The sequence below is a fragment of the Pseudorasbora parva genome, chromosome 6, assembly GCF_024679245.1.
Source record: "Pseudorasbora parva isolate DD20220531a chromosome 6, ASM2467924v1, whole genome shotgun sequence".
Classification (NCBI taxonomy): domain Eukaryota; kingdom Metazoa; phylum Chordata; class Actinopteri; order Cypriniformes; family Gobionidae; genus Pseudorasbora; species Pseudorasbora parva.
Window position 1 is genome coordinate 17,171,410 of NC_090177.1, and position 21,828 is coordinate 17,193,237.

General features: G+C 36.7%; 1 protein-coding gene across 1 annotated transcript; it reads left to right on the forward strand.

The window, feature by feature from the left end:
- Positions 1-342: 342 nt before the first annotated feature.
- Positions 343-21,424, forward strand: lca5 (lebercilin LCA5). The gene is made up of 8 exons (XM_067445871.1): positions 343-684; positions 2,438-2,785; positions 5,923-6,464; positions 6,837-6,974; positions 7,079-7,175; positions 7,476-7,609; positions 14,547-14,790; positions 18,057-21,424. Exons 1-8 carry the CDS (start codon positions 654-656, stop codon positions 18,839-18,841), a joined length of 2,319 nt encoding a protein of 772 aa, XP_067301972.1. The 5' UTR covers positions 343-653; the 3' UTR covers positions 18,842-21,424.
- Positions 21,425-21,828: the final 404 nt, after the last annotated feature.

Sequence of the window (21,828 nt, forward strand, 5' to 3'; positions counted from 1 at the left end):
ATATATAAAATATTTATATATATATATTGAGCGTGTGAAATTTCCATCAATATGAAAATTTATATTTTAAAAATAAAAATATTTAACTAAAATAGTATTACAAAAATTATTATTATAATAAAATGTATCTCTCATGCATGTAAGTGCTATCATCACTAAGTGCTAACAGGTCAAGTTTTTACTGTCTTATTTGAGTAATTAATGCCAATATAACTCATGACTTGGTTTTTTTTGTATGTCTTTCTCAAGAGTTTTGCTCTGAAGCCTGCCTGGCAATGTAATATCAGCCGTGCTCAACAAGTAAGAACGGACTGACAGGGGCGCGCGCACGTTGCCATGGAGAAGCGTCACTATGACACCAGTCCAGTAGCAGAAGGCGAGGCGTGGATTCAGAGATTTCACCAACTCCTTCAGTAAAGCACATATTCCTCTTCAAAACCCACAATCTCCGCCATAATCGACCTCAGATGTCGCTTGATTAAAGGATAGACGACCAAACATCCGCATTCGCTCTCTCTCAACCGTGTCGGATAACGTTTCGCTAATCGTTTGGCGTCGACTCTACGGTTGAGAGTGTTGTGTGTTGTCCTAGTTGCACGATATAATCCAGCTAGCTTGTCATGTGGCTGGCTAGCCGTTAATCGAGCCATGTTATGAAGAAACTGACTGAAGAACAAGAAACTGGTAAGTACTTTTAACGTTGTTTCCGTGCGTTCAGCGTTTCTATTCTTTTTGTCACTCGAAAACAACAACAACAACAACAACTAAATAATACCATAAACCAAGTAGTAAATAAGGAACACAAGCAGCCTTTTCCATGATACAATTATATATACACGTATTATGATGCAGTCAAGACATTGTTTTGTTTTGATTGAAAACATGTTGGCCGACTTCATGTTGTTTACGAACACCTGTTAGTTGGACTAACCTGAGTTATTCATGAAGCCCCTTTGAAACACATGTATTATCTACATATACATTTAATGCTTTTGTCATACGCTTTTATCCAAAGCGGCTTACATTGCATTTAAGGTACACATTTGACATTTTTGTCAGTCACTTTTGTTGTTATTTTTGGCAACAATACACATATGACAACATATACGCCATCATTTTAAGTTCATGGCAATTGTATGATATATATTTCTGAATTATAGCCTATATTTTTTATATAACTTTAGGTACTTATTTACTCAAGAGTCAATTTTATAAGAATGTCAACAAAACTGGTTGACATATGTTGTTGACAAACTGACCTTTCATGTGCAGTTGTGTGTACAACACTTTCTGCTTGTGTGCTATTTTATTTGCTTTGTATTTGCATACCATTCCTTACCCATAGTCAACAGGTCTGTGGAGGAATATGACAAACTTGACTTCAATTACACATTAATTCTAAACTAATTTATTAGGACTTTTTGGGGGGTAAACAGGACTGTAATTTACTGAGTAGTACAAATATGTCTGATATTTGTTTGTTGAAGCCCTTATAAAACTTAAGATTTCCTTTGATGCTTATTCCTTTGAATCCTTTTTTAGATTAACTTTAAATATTAACTATTTATATTTACAATTTAAGATTTTTTTGTTGTTGCCAAAATTCAGATTTTTGACAACTCTTAATGGATGCCATAGAAACATTTTACCAAAACAGAGGGAGGTGAAAGGTGAGGCAGTAATTGAATGTGTTTAGCATGCCATTAAGGAGTGAATGATATTATTGGCCGCTTACAAAGGCCAGACTCAATCTCCATGGTGACCGAGACCAGAGAGGATATCAGGATTCTGCAGGTTCAGGGACAGAAAGAGAAGGACTTGTCAGAAGCCTTACAAAAGGGTCATAAATCTTGCTTATTTTATGACAATACGCAACAGATCTGCTGTAGCTAATTTCGTCTTGTATCCAGCTCTATTAACTCTTTGTTGTTAGTGACACTTGGTGATTTCTGATTTGTACCCAATCTAAGATCTTCATCAGCTATTATTTACACATCAGAATTTATGCAGTGATTTGGTAAGAAAGTGTTTTGCAAGAACGCATTCTTAACAAAGCCAAACATCTAAATGCCTTAATGTTGAGATTTGCTCTGTCATGCTAATTAATAGTAATGTCCATCATTTTATCCCTGAATACATCATATATTTTAGTGTCTAGGCTCGCCTGGCTGGACATAGTACTCTAATCATAGTACTAGTTGAGAATTAATAAAACGTTACTGCTGTGAATGAGCATCTCAGACAGCTTAAGTGTTTGGTGTCTGGATTTATGTCACGATTTGCTCAAGGCTCACACACATACTCACAGCTTGATTTGCATACATACCGTGGCTTTTTTGATTTGTGTGTTTCGAGGTATGCATGCTGTTTATTAATTGTGAGTGAAGCGCATAGTCTCAGTCTGATGCTGTCTTGATCTTTGTGAACTGTCTTGCAGGGGAAAACATGGACTTGCATGCAGAAAACCAGGAATCAGGGGAAAGCCGATTGTCTCACCGTAGTGATGTGAAGATCTCAGAATCTCCTTTAGGTTCTGATAAACAGGGGAAATACCGGAAAGACATTGAGAACTCGGCTGGGGATCATGCGCAAAACAAAACACAAGAGCCGACTGGAGACCCAGACCGCGATAGGTGTTCGGATGGAGATCGCAGCAGTGCCTCTTTCTACTCGGATGATTATGAAAACGCCTCACACTCGGATCGGTCTCTCTCGCCAGCCTCTCCATCTCCATACAGAAAAGGGAGATCTAGGAGAGTTTCCAGCAGCCCCTTACACCGAGCAGGTACACACACACACACACACACACACACACACACACACACACACACACACACACACACACACAAACGTAATAGGCAAACACATACAGTCCAATGAAAATGTATAATTTAAACCCAGAAATAAATAGAAAGCTTTTGGATTTTGAAAAAAACAAAACAATCAAACCACAAAAAAGAAAAAAAGCATTATGATGTAAAATAAAGAAGAAATATTTTAAAGAATAGTTTTTCTCATCTTTTACTCACCGGCTGTTGTTCATGGCCTTATGTCCTTCTATCTTTTTCAGACCTTAAAAGGAGAAATATTAAAACATGGCCTGCACGCGCTCCTCCATATAATGACAGTGAATAGTGACCAGGCTAAAACTTTACAAAAAGGATACAAAAGTATCACACAATGATGCAGTTAGATGCATGCCATATCTGGAAAGTGTTCAGGAGGCATACTTTAAGGTTTTGTGAGAAAGAAACCTTATTATTCAGTCAAAATACTGAGCTCGGCCATTAATCTGTGCGCGTGTTCCTGGGAGTGCTTGTGAGCAGCTTGTGAACACTTTCCATATATGTGTCTCACTGTATTATTGTGTGATACTTTTGTATCCTTTTTGTAAAGTTTTAGCCTGGTCACCATTTACTGCCATTATAGGAAGGAGGATGTGTTTTAAAATTTCTCCCTTTAAGGTCTGAAAAAGATAGAAGGACATAAGGCACTGATACAACCGCTGGGTTAGTAAAAGATGACTTTATTTTAATTTAAGGGTGAACTTTAAGAGTCTGAACTATTTCTAAGTCACTGATCAAATAAGTTAATTTGCATAATAATAATAAAATAATGTACTTTATAGGTCACATGTTTCATTGAAGCACAAGATGCTCATTAAATTGTTCCCAAATCATGTTGAATAACATGATCATCAGATTTTGCACTTGTGTTCATTTAACTCAAATACTGTTTATGCAAAACCTTGTTTACCTTTCCTTTGCCACTCACTTTATTACAAGCCAGCAACTATAATGGAGCAAATTCATCATCAATCCAGATGGTCAAATCATTTGCCTACACCTTCTGAAGAACATGGAATTAGTCAGACTTCTCTTATCCACCAGTTACAGTTGTAACGTAATTAACATGATGATCAAGGCCATCAGCATCTAAATCTTGTGGTGATTGTGCATGGCCGTTTTTTTTTCTCCAGTCAATTTTCTTGAGACACTCTGATTGCTGTGAATCATCCTGATCTGAATGATGGGTGGCAATGTGATGTTCATACAGTCTTATAAATTAATCACGAAACCTGTAAAGGACATGGCCAGGCCACTCTATAAACAAAAAGAAATAAGAATTCTATTTTATAGTTTTAGTTTAATATGAAGACTATTTTGAAGACTATGATTTTTGCATTGCCATTATTTTCATGACATTTAAATGCATTTTAAATTTTGGAAAATAACAGATGTACAAATAAAACAAAATAATCTTAATGGTTAATATTTATACACCATAATTGTTTTTTCATTAAAGTATTTTTTTTCTGTTAATACAGTTAATGTCTGGCTTTCCTGTAGCACAACCAGTAAAGCGTGGTGCTACTAACACCAAGGTCATGGGTTCGATTCCCAGGGAAAGCAAGAACTGATAATAATGTCAAAATGTGTACCTTGAATGCAATGTAAGTCGCTTTGGATAAAAAGCGTCTGCCAAATGCATAAATGTACTGTACTACAGTAATGAGAATCAATGAGAATAATGATAATCACAAACAATGTCTAAATTAAATATCCACATGTGCTTAATTGTAATAATGCAAAATATCCTAAATGGCCTTCCTGTGGAAAAAAATTAATAATTTAATAATTTAACTTAATAATTATCATGGTAATTATCATGGTGAAGCTGGAATTGAAAAACACAAGCTAAATATCTTTAAAAGTTTTTATTCTTGCCAAGCAGGTAATTTCGGACATACAAATTGTCTTCTGTCAGGAATGACAAAAAACAAAGCCCCTCACTCGTTCTATTATACTTTCATTTTAATGGGTGAGGGCCAATAACACAAAACAAAGTAACAAACTCCTTAGTTATTGTTATCTGCAGCTGTCCCACTTTGAGTTAAAACAAAACTTTCTGAGAATTTGTTCAAAGCTATAGACAACGAACACTAGTTCTATTAAGAAAAGTATCAAAGTTTATCAAACAAAAATGTGTTTACTACAGAACATAACTAGAATTCCCCTTATATTTAACAAAATCATCATATATAGCTAAGGTTAATATAATTAAAACTGCCTTATATGGTTTGATATAGTTTATGTTCAAAATACTGCCCCCCCCTCCATTAATACTTATAATCTGGAATATAATCTGGATATAAGCATATTTAGAAATTTTAAGCATCTTTTATGTTAACTGTTGCTTCCTGTAGTACCAATAATGACCAGCAGACTGCACAAGAGATATTTAGCATCAAGCAGCATTTGAATGCAATATTACTTCATTTGTTTTACCACGATCAATGTCAATATATTAATAGAAATGTTGAGTTTTACACTACCATTCAAAGGTTGTAGGAACAGTAAGTTTTTTTAAAAAATATATTAATACTTTTATTTAGTAAGGTTACATTAAAACGACCGAAAAGGTTGAATAATAACATAATAAAGACTTTTACTTTGTTAAAATAAACACTGTTCTTTTGAACTTTTTAGTTATCAAAGAATCCTGAAAAAATTGACCATGCTTTCCACAAAAAAATTAGGTAGCAGAAAACATTTTCAACATTATAATAAGAAATTATTATTAACATTTGTTTTTCTTAAACAAGTATCCTTTTGGTAAAGAGACATCAGAACTCTGAAACCAGAATGAACAATTATTTTTGCTCAAATAGTTTTTGCTCAATTTTGTTTCCAAACAAAGGTAAAAAAATAAATGTATGTCGGCTATCGGCCAAAATTAGTTGAATAATATTGGTATATCGGATATTGTGCATCCCTAAAATATATTTTATTTTGATATTTTAATATGTTTATATGTATGTATGTATTCAGATGTAAGGCACATATTTGTGGGGGTTTTGTTGTTGGGGGGTGGTCTTTTTTGGCCTACATACTTATGTGTACGTATATTTGTTCTTTTCAGGTGTGCAAAAAGGTGTGTCACGCCGTCTCCCACCCCACTCCCGTCATCCTCAGCAGCGATCAGGAGGCATCCGATCCCAAAGTTTGAGTAAAGATGCTCCATCCAAAGATGTGGACCCTGTCACCAAGCGCATGCTATCGGCACGTCTGCTAAAGATCAACGAGTTGAAGAACGCATTGTCTGAGCTGAGGCTGCATGCAGACGAGCTGCAGCGCGAGAACCGTTTACTGCGACAGCTACAGCTGCGGCAAGAGAAAGCTCTGCATCGCTACGACGACACAGAGAGCGAGATCTCGCAGCTGCTGTCCCGTCACAACAATGAGACTCACGTGCTGCGCGAGAGGCTGCGACGCAGTCAGGAGAACCAGCGCACCGCAGAACGCAGCCTCAGGGAAACGGACGTCCAGCTTCAGCGTTGCCGCAGTCAGCTGCAGAAACTGCAGCAACTTGCAGATGACCAGAATCTTGGAGAGAGGGAGGAACTGTCGCGAAAACTGACATACGCTCAAGGCAAATTGCAAGAAAGTGAACGCAGAGTAAAGGTAAAAAAATTATAAACAAGCAGCAGTGCAAGGCTCAACAATACAGATGGCCAGTTTTCCCGGGGCAAATGGTCACTTGTTGGACTAGTGCTATATCTTACATGTTTTGATCATGTAAATGCATTTGTATGCCTTGCAAACTTAAACATTTATTTGTGAACAACACTTCTACTTGTCAACTTTTTGTCATCTCAGCTAGGTCAAATGATCTACTGGCTAACAATAAAATTAGATTAAAAATTACAATGAATAATAATCCAGATTGAATGTTGTCCTAGTTTCACACGCATCTTCCTCATTTTTTACTTATTCCATACTTATATTGTTGGATATATGTTGGATACACAGTCTGTGTGTGTAATGTGTCATCAGGAATTGGAGAAGAACATGGAGCTGAGTAGCGGGAGCTTTCAAAGGCAGCTAGCTAATGAGAGGAGGAGATCTCATGAAGCACAACAGGAAGTTAAAACACTACAGGAGGAAGTGGAGAGACTTTGCACTAAACTGAAGGTACCAAATACTGTACTTAGAACACTCAAAGTATGCAATGTTACACGTATATTAATTAATTCGCAAACCGATCAAGCTATGTTCATATTTGCATCTAATTTCAGGAGAAAGAAAAGGAGCTGGATTCTCGGAACATCTATGCTAACAGAATGCTTAAAGCTTCTTCCAGAAAAGAAGTAGAGAATGGCAGCAAACGGAAAGGTAGATCAGCGTTTGTTAATAGACTCATCTAAGGTGTAGATGTATTATTCACCTTCCTCCCAGGACACTAACTACTACTAGCAGACAAGTAATGACTCCATAACAAACATATTCCTATGGTGATGATTACTGTATATTCCCAAGGGCTTCAGCTTTGTTTTGCCTTATATTTAAGAGTATTTGAAGAGATGTTGAAAGGACTGAAGGGCATTGAAGGGAACAGTATTATTTATAAGGAATGTGTATTTGTTCCAGTAATCTATGTATTGTGTAACATACATGTTTGTATATATGTTGAAGGCTTCAATACAACCAGCAGTAAAGCTGTACAGACAGAAGACAGATCGGCCTCATTTGACTTCCCTTCGCCACCTCCAGCTCTTACCAATGGACTCCCACCTGACGACCAGGCCGATGACTACCTCTCTCTGAAGGCACGTTCAGCCTGCTTAATAAAGAAGTGACATGTCTTTTTCTAGTTGTAGGAAGCAACTCACAAACATAGCCCCATTCAGATTTTGAAATGAAATGGATAGTTTGCCAAAAACCCTCAAGTTGTTCCAAACCTGTATGAATTTCGTTCTTCTGTTGAATGCAAAAGTAAGTTGTTGTTTTTTAAAGAATGTGGCTATCCAAACCCGACTGTGTTGGGCCTACTGACCCATAGTATGAAAAAGAATACTATGATAGTCAGTGGGGCCCAACAACTGTTTGGTTACCGACATTCTTCAAAAAATATCTACTTTTGTGTTCAACAAAAAGAACGAAAATACAGGTTTGGAACAACTTAAGGAAGAGTAAATGATGACAGAATTTTTTTGGGTGAACTATCCCTTTAATATGTTACTAAAGAAATAGTGCAACACTCAAATAAGCATGAAAATACATCACACAGAGATGCTGAGTAAAATAATAAATGTGCAATTATTATTACTAATGAGCTATTTTTATAGTTTTTTTTAATTATTGAATGATTGCTAAATAATAAACCAATATCATATAAATAATAATTATTTTATTTAAAGGGGGGGTGAAACACTCAGTTTCAGTCAATCTCATGTCAATCTTGAGTACCTATAAGAGTAGTATTGTATCCTTCATATCTCCAAAAAGTCTTTAGTTTTATCATATTTATAAAAGAAATATAGGCTGTACCGAGTCTTTCCGGAAAAAGCCGAGCGCCTGGAGGCGTATCGTGTGGGTGGAGCTAAAGAATGACGATTGCAAACGAAGCGGTGACGTCTTCAAGCGTGGAGAAACCCATGGCTATCTCAGCTAATACAGATAATGATCCAGAATCAAATCTGAGGCAGAAATAAATTGAACAGGAGAAACGGCAACATCAGGACGTTCGTCTCTGTGGTATGTAACGTTACTGTATTTAGGGGCCTGTCAACATTTCTGTGTCTTTACAAGCAGTTTATGAGGACATGATTCAGTTTATGGACTATTGTATGCAACTAGACCTTAGAAGTAGCAAGCAAAACGGTTTTGCACGTCAGAGTCAGACTAGTGTAACGTTATACAGAACAACAATGGAGTAACCGTTAGCGCATTTGAATGACGAAGCACGCGATCGTGTCGTCTACTGATGTTAACTCACGCGACGAGCCAGTAGCACAGACATTTGAAGTTGATTTAGGCTACTCACCGGCTGCTTCCAAAGCAGGACCGAACCTTTATCGCTGGGACCGCTCCGTCAAAAACACACTTCTTTGGTATGATTTGTTGAAGTCCTGTGACAGCAGTGACCGTGAAAATCCACTTTGAGACGCGACTGAAGCGATGCTTTGAAGCTTCCCGTAATTTCTGCGTTCAAATCGGTTCAAATGTAGCGCTGCCTTCCCGGAATGCTGTGCTGAAGCGTTGAAGTCGCTCGACGTCACCCATAGGAATAAAGTGGAGCGCGGCGCGAGAGCAGTGTTTACGGCGTGCATTTCCTCTCTCTCACTCTAGTGACGCGCGCGCGCACCCTACCGGGAGAAGAGCCCGTACGGCCCATACAAGGACCTTCCGTTTTATTAACGTCAAGTGGACCCATACTCGAAAAAAACTCTCAGAAACTTGTGAGAAACCGGAAGGAGTATTTTTAACACAGAAATACTCCATCAAACGTCCAACATTCTTTTTTGAAACTTTGTCTATGTTTAGGATGGGAATCCAAGTCTTTAACAGTGTAAAAAGCTCAGTATGGATGAAACAGCATTTCACCCCCCCTTTAATGTTAATTATTGACACATGTCTGCCATCTTGGATTTTTTAATAGTAAAATTTGATACTCTGTTATGTTAGTAGTTATTCTTTTGATGATATTTGATTTAGCTCATGCTTACATTTACATCTTCCCTGTTGCTCTTTCTTATTTTTTGTTTCATTGATCTTTTAGTTAGCTTACACCCCCCTGAACTTCCATGTTAATTAATCTCTGAGTAATTTTTTAATTATTGACTTGCAGGTTCAAAAGCCTGCTGTGAACCACAGAGTAAAAAAGGTTGGCCTTGAAAGTCTGATACTAAGAGTGCTCTGATCACTGATCAATCCAACCAATTTAGTGCCGATTACCAATCACTGGAAGCAGAATTGGCCGATACCAGTACTGATACTGATCACTGAAATAAATAATAGAGACACTATATTTTTAACAACAATATATTTTAGATTAAAAAAAATTAAGAGATGAAAAAGTATAATGAATCAACAACTAGTTATTCATTGGCAAGCAACAGGAGCAACACACAGTATTCTATTCCCAAAGCAATGATACACATGGCTTTTTGAGCAATGTTGCAAGGCAATTTTGCTGAGCTAGCTTTTTTACTTTCCCATTAAGAATGGCCAACAAATTCTATCTAGATGCTTTAGATCGGTCGTAGGCCCTGTGTCTCACCTGGTTGCCAGTTGGCAGCAACATTGCTCAAAAAGTTGCCCTGTGTATCATCACCATTAGAGGTTACAGGGGAGTAGCCATCTTTTCAGATGTGAGGGGGACAGAAATGTCGTAATACCAAATATTTTTTTTTTGGACCGATATCATTTATCGTATCTCTTGCTTTTAATTTGGTAAGATGTCAAATACACTGCTGAACAATAACCTCTAATATTTATAATATTTTTCTCCTATATTTTATGCCAATTTTATGATTGGTTTATATACTACAAACACTTGTGCATTAAGTCTCCATAGATTTTATGCAATGTAAAAAAAAAAAAAAAAATAAAAAAAAAAAAAAAAAGTTATTCTGATGTAAACCAGCTGTTCTCTATGTGAATATATAGTTAAGTGTAATTTATTCCTGTGATCAAAGCTGAATTTATCATCATTACTCCAGTCTTCAATGTCACATGATCCTTCACTAATCATTCTCATGAGGATTAGATGATCAACAAACATTTATGATTATTATCAGTTGTGCTGCTCATGGTGATGCTTCAATTTTGTGGAAACCATCTAAACATTTGTGGTAAAATTAAAAAAGAGAGAAATGAATACTTTTATTGATCAGACATGCATTTAATTGATCACAAGTGATTTGGAACTTTCTATTCATAAAAGAATCCTGAAAAATAAAATGTATCATGGTTTCCACAACATTTTTAAGCAGCACAACTGTTTTCAACACAGATAATAATCATAAATGTTTCTTGAATTTAAATCATCATATGAGAGTGATCAGTGAAGGATCATGTGATGCTGAAGACTTCACTAATGATAAATTCAGCTTTGATCACAGGAATATATTCACATAAGAAAAAGGCTGTTTTAATTTGTAATAATATTTAACAATATTACTGTTTTAACTATTTTTGATTAAATAAATGCAGCCTTGGTGAGCAAAAGATACTAAACATTAAAAAAGATGCATGTCAATAAATAGCCTATATTGAGAAGGTTTGAAAAACACACATAAAGCATATATTGTCGCAATGGTCTGATTGTCGTCGTCATGTTTCATCACTCATAACTGTTGTTTTCCTTCAGCTGCAGCTCCACCGTGCCAGCGTATTACCTCTACGAATCCGCTTTTGGACTTTCTGTGAGAGCGCCCTCATATTTAGATGCGAATAAAATGACAGGTTATGCATAGATAATTTTTTGTCTCTGAATTTTAATCTTGATGTATTCACATTTCTATGTAAATACATTTGACCGTGACCTCAAGAAGTGCGCTATCAACCGAGATTAGAGAAAGCTGTCTTTAGCGTCGCTGTTAACTTGCCCGCCGCCGCACAGGGTAACGTCGGTTCGAATCCCGCTCGGAGCGGGTCGACTAGGATCGGTGAGACCCAGTAAAAGTGCGGGGGACGAAAATACATTTTATTAAAAGTGAGGGACACGTCCCCCGCGTAATCTACGCCCATGAGAGGTTATTATGAACAACTTAGAGCTTAACAAATAACATTCAGGTGAAATAACAAATAAAAATAAACAGAAAAGTAATCAAACATAAAACAATATGGCATAGTCTTCACTGTATAGATTAAATATTGATTAATACTACTGAATATACTATAGAGCAGTAAGTGTTTTTTTTTGTCTTTTGTTGTTTTATTAACATTAATGAGACAGACAGCAGCTGGAATATTAGGCTGCTGTTACTTTAAAGGTGGGGTAAGTGCTATCTTGTTGGTATTTCAAATCACCAAAACAAACACACCCCTACCCCCAAAAGGGTCTCGCCTCTAATTTGATAGCGCCGCCCACACATACGTAAACCCAGAGCAGAGGCATCAAAGGCTATGGCAGAATCTCTGTGTATCTAATCCAGGTCGAATATTCAATTAAAAAGTCATCCCTTCTATCACAAAAACACAAACCGTTCTTGTGAACAACTCGATAGTACACGAGCAAGACAGTCCAACTAACGAACATATTACAATTATGACAAGATTAGAGTTACAGAAAACACAAAAACACACAAACCGTTCTCATGAACAACTCGATAGTACACAAGCACACAGTCCAGCTACACTGTAAAAAAAATTGGTTGTTTTTTGTTGGTTTAACTTAAAAAGGTAAGTAACCTGGTTGCCTTAAAATTTTGAGTTTATTGAAATTAAAAATTTAAGTTGATACGATGAAGGAAATTTGTTTAATAAATAGAAACTCAAAATATTTTTTTGTATCTGAACCACATAAAAAATTTGATAAATCAATCACTTTTTGGCATGTTTCACTGCATCATCAGAAATAAAGCACACACAATTACCCAAAATACTTACAAAATATTTTAATAATATTTTAATGAAGGTTGTCGAATCTCAAAAAATTGTCATTGTATTAACTCAAAATTTTAATTCCAGTGAACTCAAAATTTTAAGGCAACCAGGTAACTTTTTTTCTAAATAATTTTTTACAGTGTAACGACATATTAGAGTCATAGCGATCACAAAATCACACACTGTTCTCATGAACAACTCTATAGCACGAGCCGACAGTCCAACTAACGACATATTACAGTTATGACAAGATTAGAGATAGCGATCAAACTGTTCTCATGAATAACTCTATAGCACGAGCCGACAGTCCAACTAACGACATATTACAGTTATGACAAGATTAGAGATAGCGATCATACTGTTCTCATGAACAACTCTATAGAACACAAGCACGACAGTCCAGCTAACGACATATTACAGTTATGACTGGATAAGGGTTTATTGATCATGAAAAGAGTAAACAAACATATATTAGGAGTATAGTATCTTACTTGTCGGACACATTGTGTGAGCTGATGCTTAAAGCACACAGTGATGAGATTTAGATGCTCCATACGGTGTGGCAATTAACGGGTCTTTATTATCGCTGAAGTGAGCCACATTACGATCGCAAATGGACTAACAAGCGAACAGGACACACGAGCATAGTCAAGCAGCATATATTAGGCTAGTTCTCGGCTAATGTCTGTCATGTGTGACTCGTGTGTTTTGAATAATGACGTGCAGAGAGCGAGAGCGAGCGCATCAATAGTAGACCTCACCATCAATAGTAGACACGCCCCTTACCTGCTGATTGGCTAAAAGTTTGTTATTCCACTCGGCCCGTGTCCTTTTTCTAAAACGGTTTTGAAATAAGACTTACCCCACCTTTAAGGCCAAATCTACGGATCCAATATAATGTTAAACTTGCAACTTATTTCCCAACTGTTTATGTTCACATCACTGATGTATTTAAGCAAATACTCACCAGACCAGGCATTTTGACATATTTCTAAACCTAAACCTCTTTTTATTATCGAGCACATACTGCAGTTTAGCAACAGTAGACTGTATTTTACAACAATCACTGATCTAGCTGATTTGGACGTTAATTTTGAGTTTTTAGCGAGGAACAAAATTATGATAGATAGAATTGCACTCAAATCACACAAGCCCTAGTTTCTTGCTGTCATTGCTGTAGGATTGCTGTCATTGCAATGTCTGCATAGACACCTGGTAGAACTGCCAGGCTGGTGAATGTAGGGAAGCACTTTTAGCTGTGCATAGAGAAATTGTCTCACAAGTTTTGCATCATCTGATCGGCTCTTCTGATCGGCCTTTTTAGAGACAACTGATCCCTATTACAACATTATAAAGCTATTATCAGCCGCCGATGACAATTGGTGCCCATCACCCGATCAATCGGAGCAGCCTTACTGTATACCAGCATGCAATAGAATAGTAGTTCATGCTGGCTCCCAAAGCAAATCTTCACACCTTTAATTCAGCATTGCATTGCTCATTGCTCTGCCAAATAGTCTTAAACAGAAGAACACTAGTAACCTGGCTGATTAGTTTTACAGCTTGAGTGTCCATAAGTCTTAAAGATCTTTGTGAATTAAGAATGATCCCAGGTCAGGTTTTAAGAGCAACTCTGAGATAATATTTATTATTTTGTCTATGGTTGACATGTTTTATACAAGTTTGAAGGTTTAGTTACATAAAGGAAAACTCTGCCATCATTTACTCATCCTCGTGTAATTTTAAAATGCATTTTTCTTTAGTGGAACTTCTCCCATAATAGTAAATTCAATGGTGATCAGAAGCGGTAAAACTCTAAAAATGAAATAAATAAATAACACCATAAAGCATCTTAAAAATAGATACAATTCGCCACAATAGCTGCTATTAATGTATATTCAAATATTTGTTTTAATATCAGGTTTGACGTCAGTGATGCCCAATGTAATTGGTTCTTGTGTCTTTTAACTGATTGAAAAATGCAACATTATGAGGGTGTGAAAATGCTGACTGAATGCTGAATATTCATTTGTGCAGAATATCCATTTAAACGCATAGTACATAATATTTCAGTGTGCAAGCCTTACAGAAATTCTGAACTTTGTTTTTACTCTTTTTGTTTGTCATCCATTTTCTTTTTCTACAATACATCAGCATGATCAACAAGGCAGAGAGCAAAGCCTGAGAGAAGCAAAGGAATGGAAGATCCAACAGTTTTGGAAAGAAAGGGAGAATGAAAGAGTCACGGAATCTGTCATGGAACAGACAAAGGAGAAGGAGAGAGAAAAAGAAATGCTGCATGACAGAGAAAGAGAAACAGAGCTGCTGAAAATCAAGGAGAAGCAAAGTCTAGGTCAACAGCCCAGCTCAAATGAGAAGATCTTAAAGGGAAATAGAGGTAGGAATTTAACCAGTCATAGATGCCATTTTGTTGTCTCAGTTAAGGACATACAGACATACAAAAATTAAATTATATTTCTAGCATTACAGTGACAACCCCTTGATTAAATTAATTACTGATACTATAGCTAAAACAAGAAGCTTTCAATCATGTACAGATGTATAGAATAGATATTTGTCAAATATTTTAAAGGGTTAGTTGAAAATAAAAATTCTGTCATTAATTACTCACCCTCATGTCATTACAAACCCGTAAGACTTCGGTTCATCTTCGGAACACAAATTTTTTTTATGAAATCGAAGCTCTTTCTAACCCCACATAGAATGCACTTTTACGGCCCAGAAAGGTAGTAAAGACACCGTTAAAACACAGTTCAGTGATTTCAGGTTCTACATCAGAACGGCTGTTCACCATTGACCAACGATATTCATGTGAGCAGAATGACGCATGTGTTTGATGCTGACGCAGGAGCTGGCCAATGGTGAGCCAGCGTTCTGACGTAGAATGCAAGCACTGCACTGTTTACAACGTTGACTGCATAGAAGACTGACAGAGAAGATACATTTTTGAATAATGTTGTTAGTTTTGTTTTGTTTTTTACGCACAAGAAGTATTCTCATTGCTTCATAACATTAAAGGGATAGTGCATCCAAGATGTAGGTGTGTTTATTTTTTCAGTAGAACACAAATGAAGATTTTTAACTCCAACCGTTGTTTGTATAATGCATGTCAGTGGTTTTTTTTCTATGAGTGTCACTATAAGAGTAAAAAACCCATATATACATACGAATCCATATTAAACCCTGCGGCTCGTGGCGATACATTGATGTCTTAAAACACGAAACGTTCGGTTCTGCAAGAAAGCGAAAAGTATTTATGTTTTTTTTTTACCTCATAGCAGACGAATCTCATCTAATATTTCCAACGCCATTACTTCCACCGAAGAAGGTCAAAAACCTGTCGTGATCATATATATATATATATATATATACTAAAGAATTATTAGGCACACCTGTTCAATTTCTCATTAATGCAATTATCTAATCAACCAATCACATGGCAGTTGCTTCAATACATTTAGGGGAGTGGTCCTGGCCAAGACAATCTCCTGAACTCCAAGCTGAATGTCAGAATGGAAAAGAAAGGTGATTTAAGCAATTTAAGCAAATTTGAGTGTGGCATGGTTGTTGGTGCCAGTTGGGCCGGTCTGAGTATTTCACAATCTGCTCAGTTACTGGGATTTTCACACACAACCATTTCTAGGATTGACAAAGAATGGTGTGAAAAGGGAAAACATTCAGTTTGCGGCAGTCCTGTGGGCGAAAATGCCTTGTTGATGCTAGAGGTCAGAGAAGAATGGGTCGACTGATTCAAGCTAATAGAAGAGCAACTTTAACTGATTTGACTGAAGCCACAACACACACAACCTTGAGGCAGATAGGCTACAACAGCAGAAGTCCCCACTGGGTACCACTCATCTCAACTACAAATAGGAAAAAGAGGCTACAATTTGTGCGAGTTCACCAAAATTGGACAGTTGAAGACTGGAAAAATGGTGCCTGGTCTGATGAGTCTCGATTTCTGTTGAGACATTCAGATGGTAGAGTCAGAATTTGGCATAACCAGAATGAGAACATGGATCCATCATGCCTTGTTACCACTGTGCAGGCTGGTGGTGGTGGTGTAATGGTGTGGGGGTTGTTTTCTTGGCACACTTTAGGCCCCTTAAACTTTAGGCCCCAATTGGTACCTTTAGGTACCAATTGGGCATCGTTTAAATGCCACGGACTACCTGAGCATTGTTTCTGACTATGTCCATCCCTTTATGACCACCATGTACCCATCCTCTAATGGCTACTTCCAGCAGCATAATGCACTATGTCACAAAGCTCGAATAATTTCAAATTGGTTTCTTGAACATGACAATAGCTGTGTCTCATTTTGGAAGGCTGCGTCCTCCGGAGGTCGCATTCGAAGGCTGCTTACGTCATAAGGCCATCTCATTTCAAAAAAGTGAGTAGGACACTCCAAATGCGACCTTCAAATGCGCCCTTCTTTCACAGGAATCGGAGTGTGCATGAGGTGTATCCTTCACGGCTGGAGATAACCCACAATTCTTTGTGTTGTCGATAACAACCGTTATATATATATTTTTTATATTATATGAAAAAAACGGCACCACCGCCAGATATACATGCAAGCGAAGGTTTGGTGTTTAAATGTATGTAGTGTATGTAAGTGTATGTTTAAGCTTGTTTTTTAAGCTCTATTACCTCAAACAGATAGTTGTGGTAAACAGGTTTAGTGCTTTTTAAATGTTTCGAACAGTACATTGCTGTCAAGAAAAGAAACATTTCATTGTAATTTTCAAGTTATAAATAATTTTGATTCATATAACTGGCGTGAGAGTGCAATGAGGTTGAACGTGTTGGCATAGCAACGTTATACTTCCTGCCTGTGTGTCCTACGAAGGATGTCTCGTTTAATTCTGATTGAGGACACTCCATATACTGCATCCTACACAGGATGTGTCCTCCGGAGGACGCAGCCTTCGAAATTTAACGAAATGAGACACAGCTAATGAGTTCACTGTACTAAAATGGCCCCCGCATTCACCAGATCTCAACCCAATAGAGCATCTTTGGGATGTGGTTACTACCTTTCTGGGCCTTGAAAGTGGTAATAACATTGCTGTCTGTGTGGAGTCAGAAAGCTCTCAGATTTAATCCAAAATATCTTAATTTGTTTTCTGAAGATGAACGAAGTCTTGCAGATTTGGAACGACATGAGGGTGAGTAAATGATGACAGAGTTTTTGGAACTAACCCTTAAGTACACTACACTTCAAAAGTTTGGAAGGTTTTTGAAAGAAGTCTGTAATGCTCAACAACGCTGTGTTTATATGATTAAAAATACTGTAAAAATAGTAATACTGTTAGTAATTACTTTTTACTATTTTATTATATTTTAACATGTAATGTGTTCTTGTGATGGCATGATTTAGTGCTCTGTTCAGGAAAGATTTCTTAATTTTTATCAGTGTTAAAAACAGTTAAAGAGTGCTGCTTTATTTACTATTAATTATTGTGGAAACCATGATACATTTTCAGGATTCTTTGACATATAGAAAACTCAAATGAACAGCAATTTAATGCATCTTTGTTGAATAAGAATATGAATTTTATTTTAAAAAAATTATATTTTAATCGTTGAACTGCTTGTTTGCAACTGCAGCGATTAATCTTTAATTTTCTTATAAAATAGGCCTGGACAGAGAGAAAGAAGATTGGAGGAATGGCCTTTCTATATCTCAAAAGGAGGAAGAGAGCAGGAAGCAGCGTGAACTGGAAGAATTACAACATAAAGCGAGAAATCTGGACATCAAGGCCAATCAAGAGTGTGCAGAAGAGGAACGCCAGCGCAAAGAGCAGCTATTGCTTAAGATGCAGGAGATCGACATGCAGACTCAGGGGCAGGACTCAGACTTCTTCTCTGATGACACAGGAAGTGTCCGCTCTCCTCCACGGTTATCCGAGAAACGTAACCACAATGGTATTTTTAAATTTACAGAGGCAGAAGAAAACACATTTGGGAGTGGGAGAAGAGGAGGTGGTCACAGAGCTCAAGCACCTAGTGAGGATCTTGATCTTGCTTTTGGCAGCTACGCCCCTTCTTTTGGTAAATCTGCTCCCCGTACAGGGTTGGGCACACGAAACACAAATCATTCACCCCGAGAACCGGATGAAGGGCTGGATCTGAGTGGCCTGGTCAAAGAGAAGAAGTCCAACCTCATGCAGCAGCTATTTGGGGCCACTCCAGCTTTAGCTTCTTCTGATCCATCCAGCAAGATGGAGATTCTAAACTCCCCTCTTACAACCCAGTTCCCCTCCGGACCAGTGAGTGGACGGAGGCGGGACTCAGACTCACCAAATGGACTAAACATCAGTTCTCTTCCCAACAATAGAAGCACTCTACAAGTCTCTGAGAGCCGACCCACGGTCAGGGCCATTACATCATTTGATGATGACATAGAGGAAGTCACACTCTGAATAGGGCACCTTTATAGTCAATATGAAGGAATCAGTTTCTTGATAACAGAAGGAGTCCAAAACGTGGGTTTTGTGCTCCCTTATGAAGTAATCTGATTAAACAATGCTTAGTTTGTTAACATGCTTCTTTTATTAACATTTCTGACAAAATCAAAGAGAAAGACTTTCTCAGTTAAACTATTTTTAAGGATAGGTATATGAAGGGACCAAAATTAACACTCGCTATGCACCAAAAGTGGAACAAAAAAACCTCACCTGTTGGGCGGAAACTCTTTATAGGAACCACAGGTTAATAGATGGTTAAAGTCAAACTGTTAGAATTATGTAAACAGTGCGAGTGATTTAAATCAAGAGCATACGACCTGTCTAGTAGGGAATACATCTGTTGTGATATGCACATCTTCTAAAGGTTTTTAGGCATTTAGGATTTTTTTTCTACTACTTATGTGGAATTTATCTAATTTTAACCCACCAAAACAAACATGATCAGCAACGTCACAATGTGACAAAATATTTCAGGTATTTGTTTTAATAAACATAAGTTTCATATCAGAAAGGTAATATTTATGGAAAATAAATCTTCACAATGCACCATTTTTACATATGGGAGACTAGGTCATTTTTGGATTCTGCCTCTGTGTGTTGTTATTATTGCTGAGAAACTCCCGTGCATACCACATGGAAAGTAGCTATAGTTAATGTTGTATTCAGATTTTCTTACTAATTTATAAGGCTGTGATAAATAGAGATTGAGGGTGGTGTGCATTAGCTGATAGTCTTGTGCATGTGTCAGTTTATGTGTTTGTCTGAAAGGAAAAGGCTCTGCACTTTCATTACTGATATGACTGTAACAAAGCTTTGCCATCTCAGTGAGCCGCGCTGTGGCTTAGCTGACTCAGGTCTGGGCTGTGTCTTCTCTGAACCAGTCCTCCCACACAGCACTTTTTAGTCTCTCCCCCTTCACGCCACTTTAGATAAAAGTTAATGTCTATTATTTGACAAAAGAGCAAATCTGATTTATTAGATATAGTCAAGTTTATAGATTAAACTATAAGCCAAATACACAAATTATCTCTATACAGGGCATCCCAAAACTACAGACAATTAAAAATATCTGAATTTCATTGCATTTGATAACAAATTGTCTAGCTAAGTGGCATTTTCTCCGATATAACTAACTGGTCCCAATTATGAACAAGTACAATTTAAGAAAACATTTTAGAAAAAGAAGTTTAAATGACAACAAAATATTATTGTAGACAATACCACAATATATTGTGTACAGTATGATCCTTGTTACTTTAACCATTAAGTAACTAGAAAACTGACAACATTTGAATTCCACTTAAATTTGCAGTTAATACAGTGTCTTTATTTGCCTGCTTACACATAATGAGATTTTTTAAATATTTTTTGTATATGAATACGTAGATAATGTATACTTGGCCATTTTGTATGTTCCGTAAAGCCCAAGCTCATGAATGTAAAACTACTCATGAATCAATAACTGTGCAATTTTGTGGTTATGTTAAAAAAAGGTTTTACTATGTCTATACAAAATGTAGTGATTTGGTCTTTATTTATAAATATTTTCAGGGTTCATTTCAATTTGAGTTATGTCAATCTGATACATCTGTTGTGAAATACTAAAAAAATGTGCTTGATATTGTTGCTTATTGTGACATTTTAATAAGGGATGGCTTACAAGTGGACACATAAACGCAAATCAAATTTTTAAGATGTTTTCACTTCAGGGCCACACTTAATTTAAAATAAAAAATAAAATCTGGCACTCACTTGATCATATCAATAAAATTTAAATGATCTTCTCACTTTGCATTTTAAAATGTATGTGGGTTGTGGCTTTTGGTGTCCCATAATTCTTACTGCTTTCTATGATAGTCATTTTTATCTTTTCCAAAGCACTGCAACATCTTACTGAAGCACTAAAATAGTTCATTGTAAAATGTCCATTATTTTACGATATTACAACAGCTTGGGTTTTGTGGCTTTATTCAGTTTTATTTGTCTGTCTCTGTAATCAGACTTTGTATTGTATGGTTGAATTTGAAATAGTGATCCTCAATGATCATTCAAATACAGTTTTTTATGGTTTAAATGTCTTTGTTACATCTTTCCACGTGCTTTTGAAAGAGCAATTTCAGAAACATCATACACTGGAATACGCAAGAACATTAGTCAGCACATGTCATTGTGTATGGAGTGATCTCCAGAATCATAGACATGTGTGGCCTAGAAATGTATGCTTTGCCACATGAACATCCTCTGTCATTATCATGATTGTCTTCTCTTGAGTGCAGCAAGCTTCCAGAGGTACATGTGTGTTGTGAAGCATGGTAGAATGTTAACTATTGTGAACTTACTATAGAATGTCATCTATTGTAAGGTCGCGGCAGAGATGGTGGCCTTTGTGTGGTCATTGTGGAGGGATGCTATTGTGAGCTTGTGTATGAATGTTTCTATGTGTTTAACCTTGAAATCACATGACTGTCACATGTGAGTCAGTTATATCAATAATAAATCTGTTAGAGGTTATAGCATGCATCTGATGAAACCTGGCAAGGCAATGGAAAAGTCTAGGACTAGGTCACATTTCACCCATAATGAAACCAATTTTAGTATCATGAACAGAACGTTTTTTTTTTGTTTTGTTTTTGTGGTGTAAATTATATTTATTAAATTTTGTAGTATTTTATTACTAATAATGTATGATGGTTTAAATAAACAGTAGTTTTTACAGCAGTTTAAGGTCATTTCTCTTTTTATTTTGGGGTGAAATGTGACCTAGACTTTGCTGTGAGATGTATTGTACCTCATACTGTTCTTAAGCTTGTAATGTTCAAGGTTCGCATGTCTTATCCATCCACACTGTAGTAGTAGAGGTATTAAGTGAAGTAAGTAAAGGTTATTCTAAAGGAGTTAGAATTAGAAACGTGTTTTATTCATGTTGAAAATGGACACCATTT

Coding starts and splice junctions, on each gene's coding strand:
- lca5 (XM_067445871.1), top strand. CDS start 654: ATGAAGAAACTGACTGAAGAACAAGAAACTG. Junction 6,465..6,836: donor AAAGTGAACGCAGAGTAAAG/GTAAAAAAATTA, acceptor ATGTGTCATCAG/GAATTGGAGAAGAACATGGA. Junction 7,610..14,546: donor ATGACTACCTCTCTCTGAAG/GCACGTTCAGCC, acceptor ACAATACATCAG/CATGATCAACAAGGCAGAGA.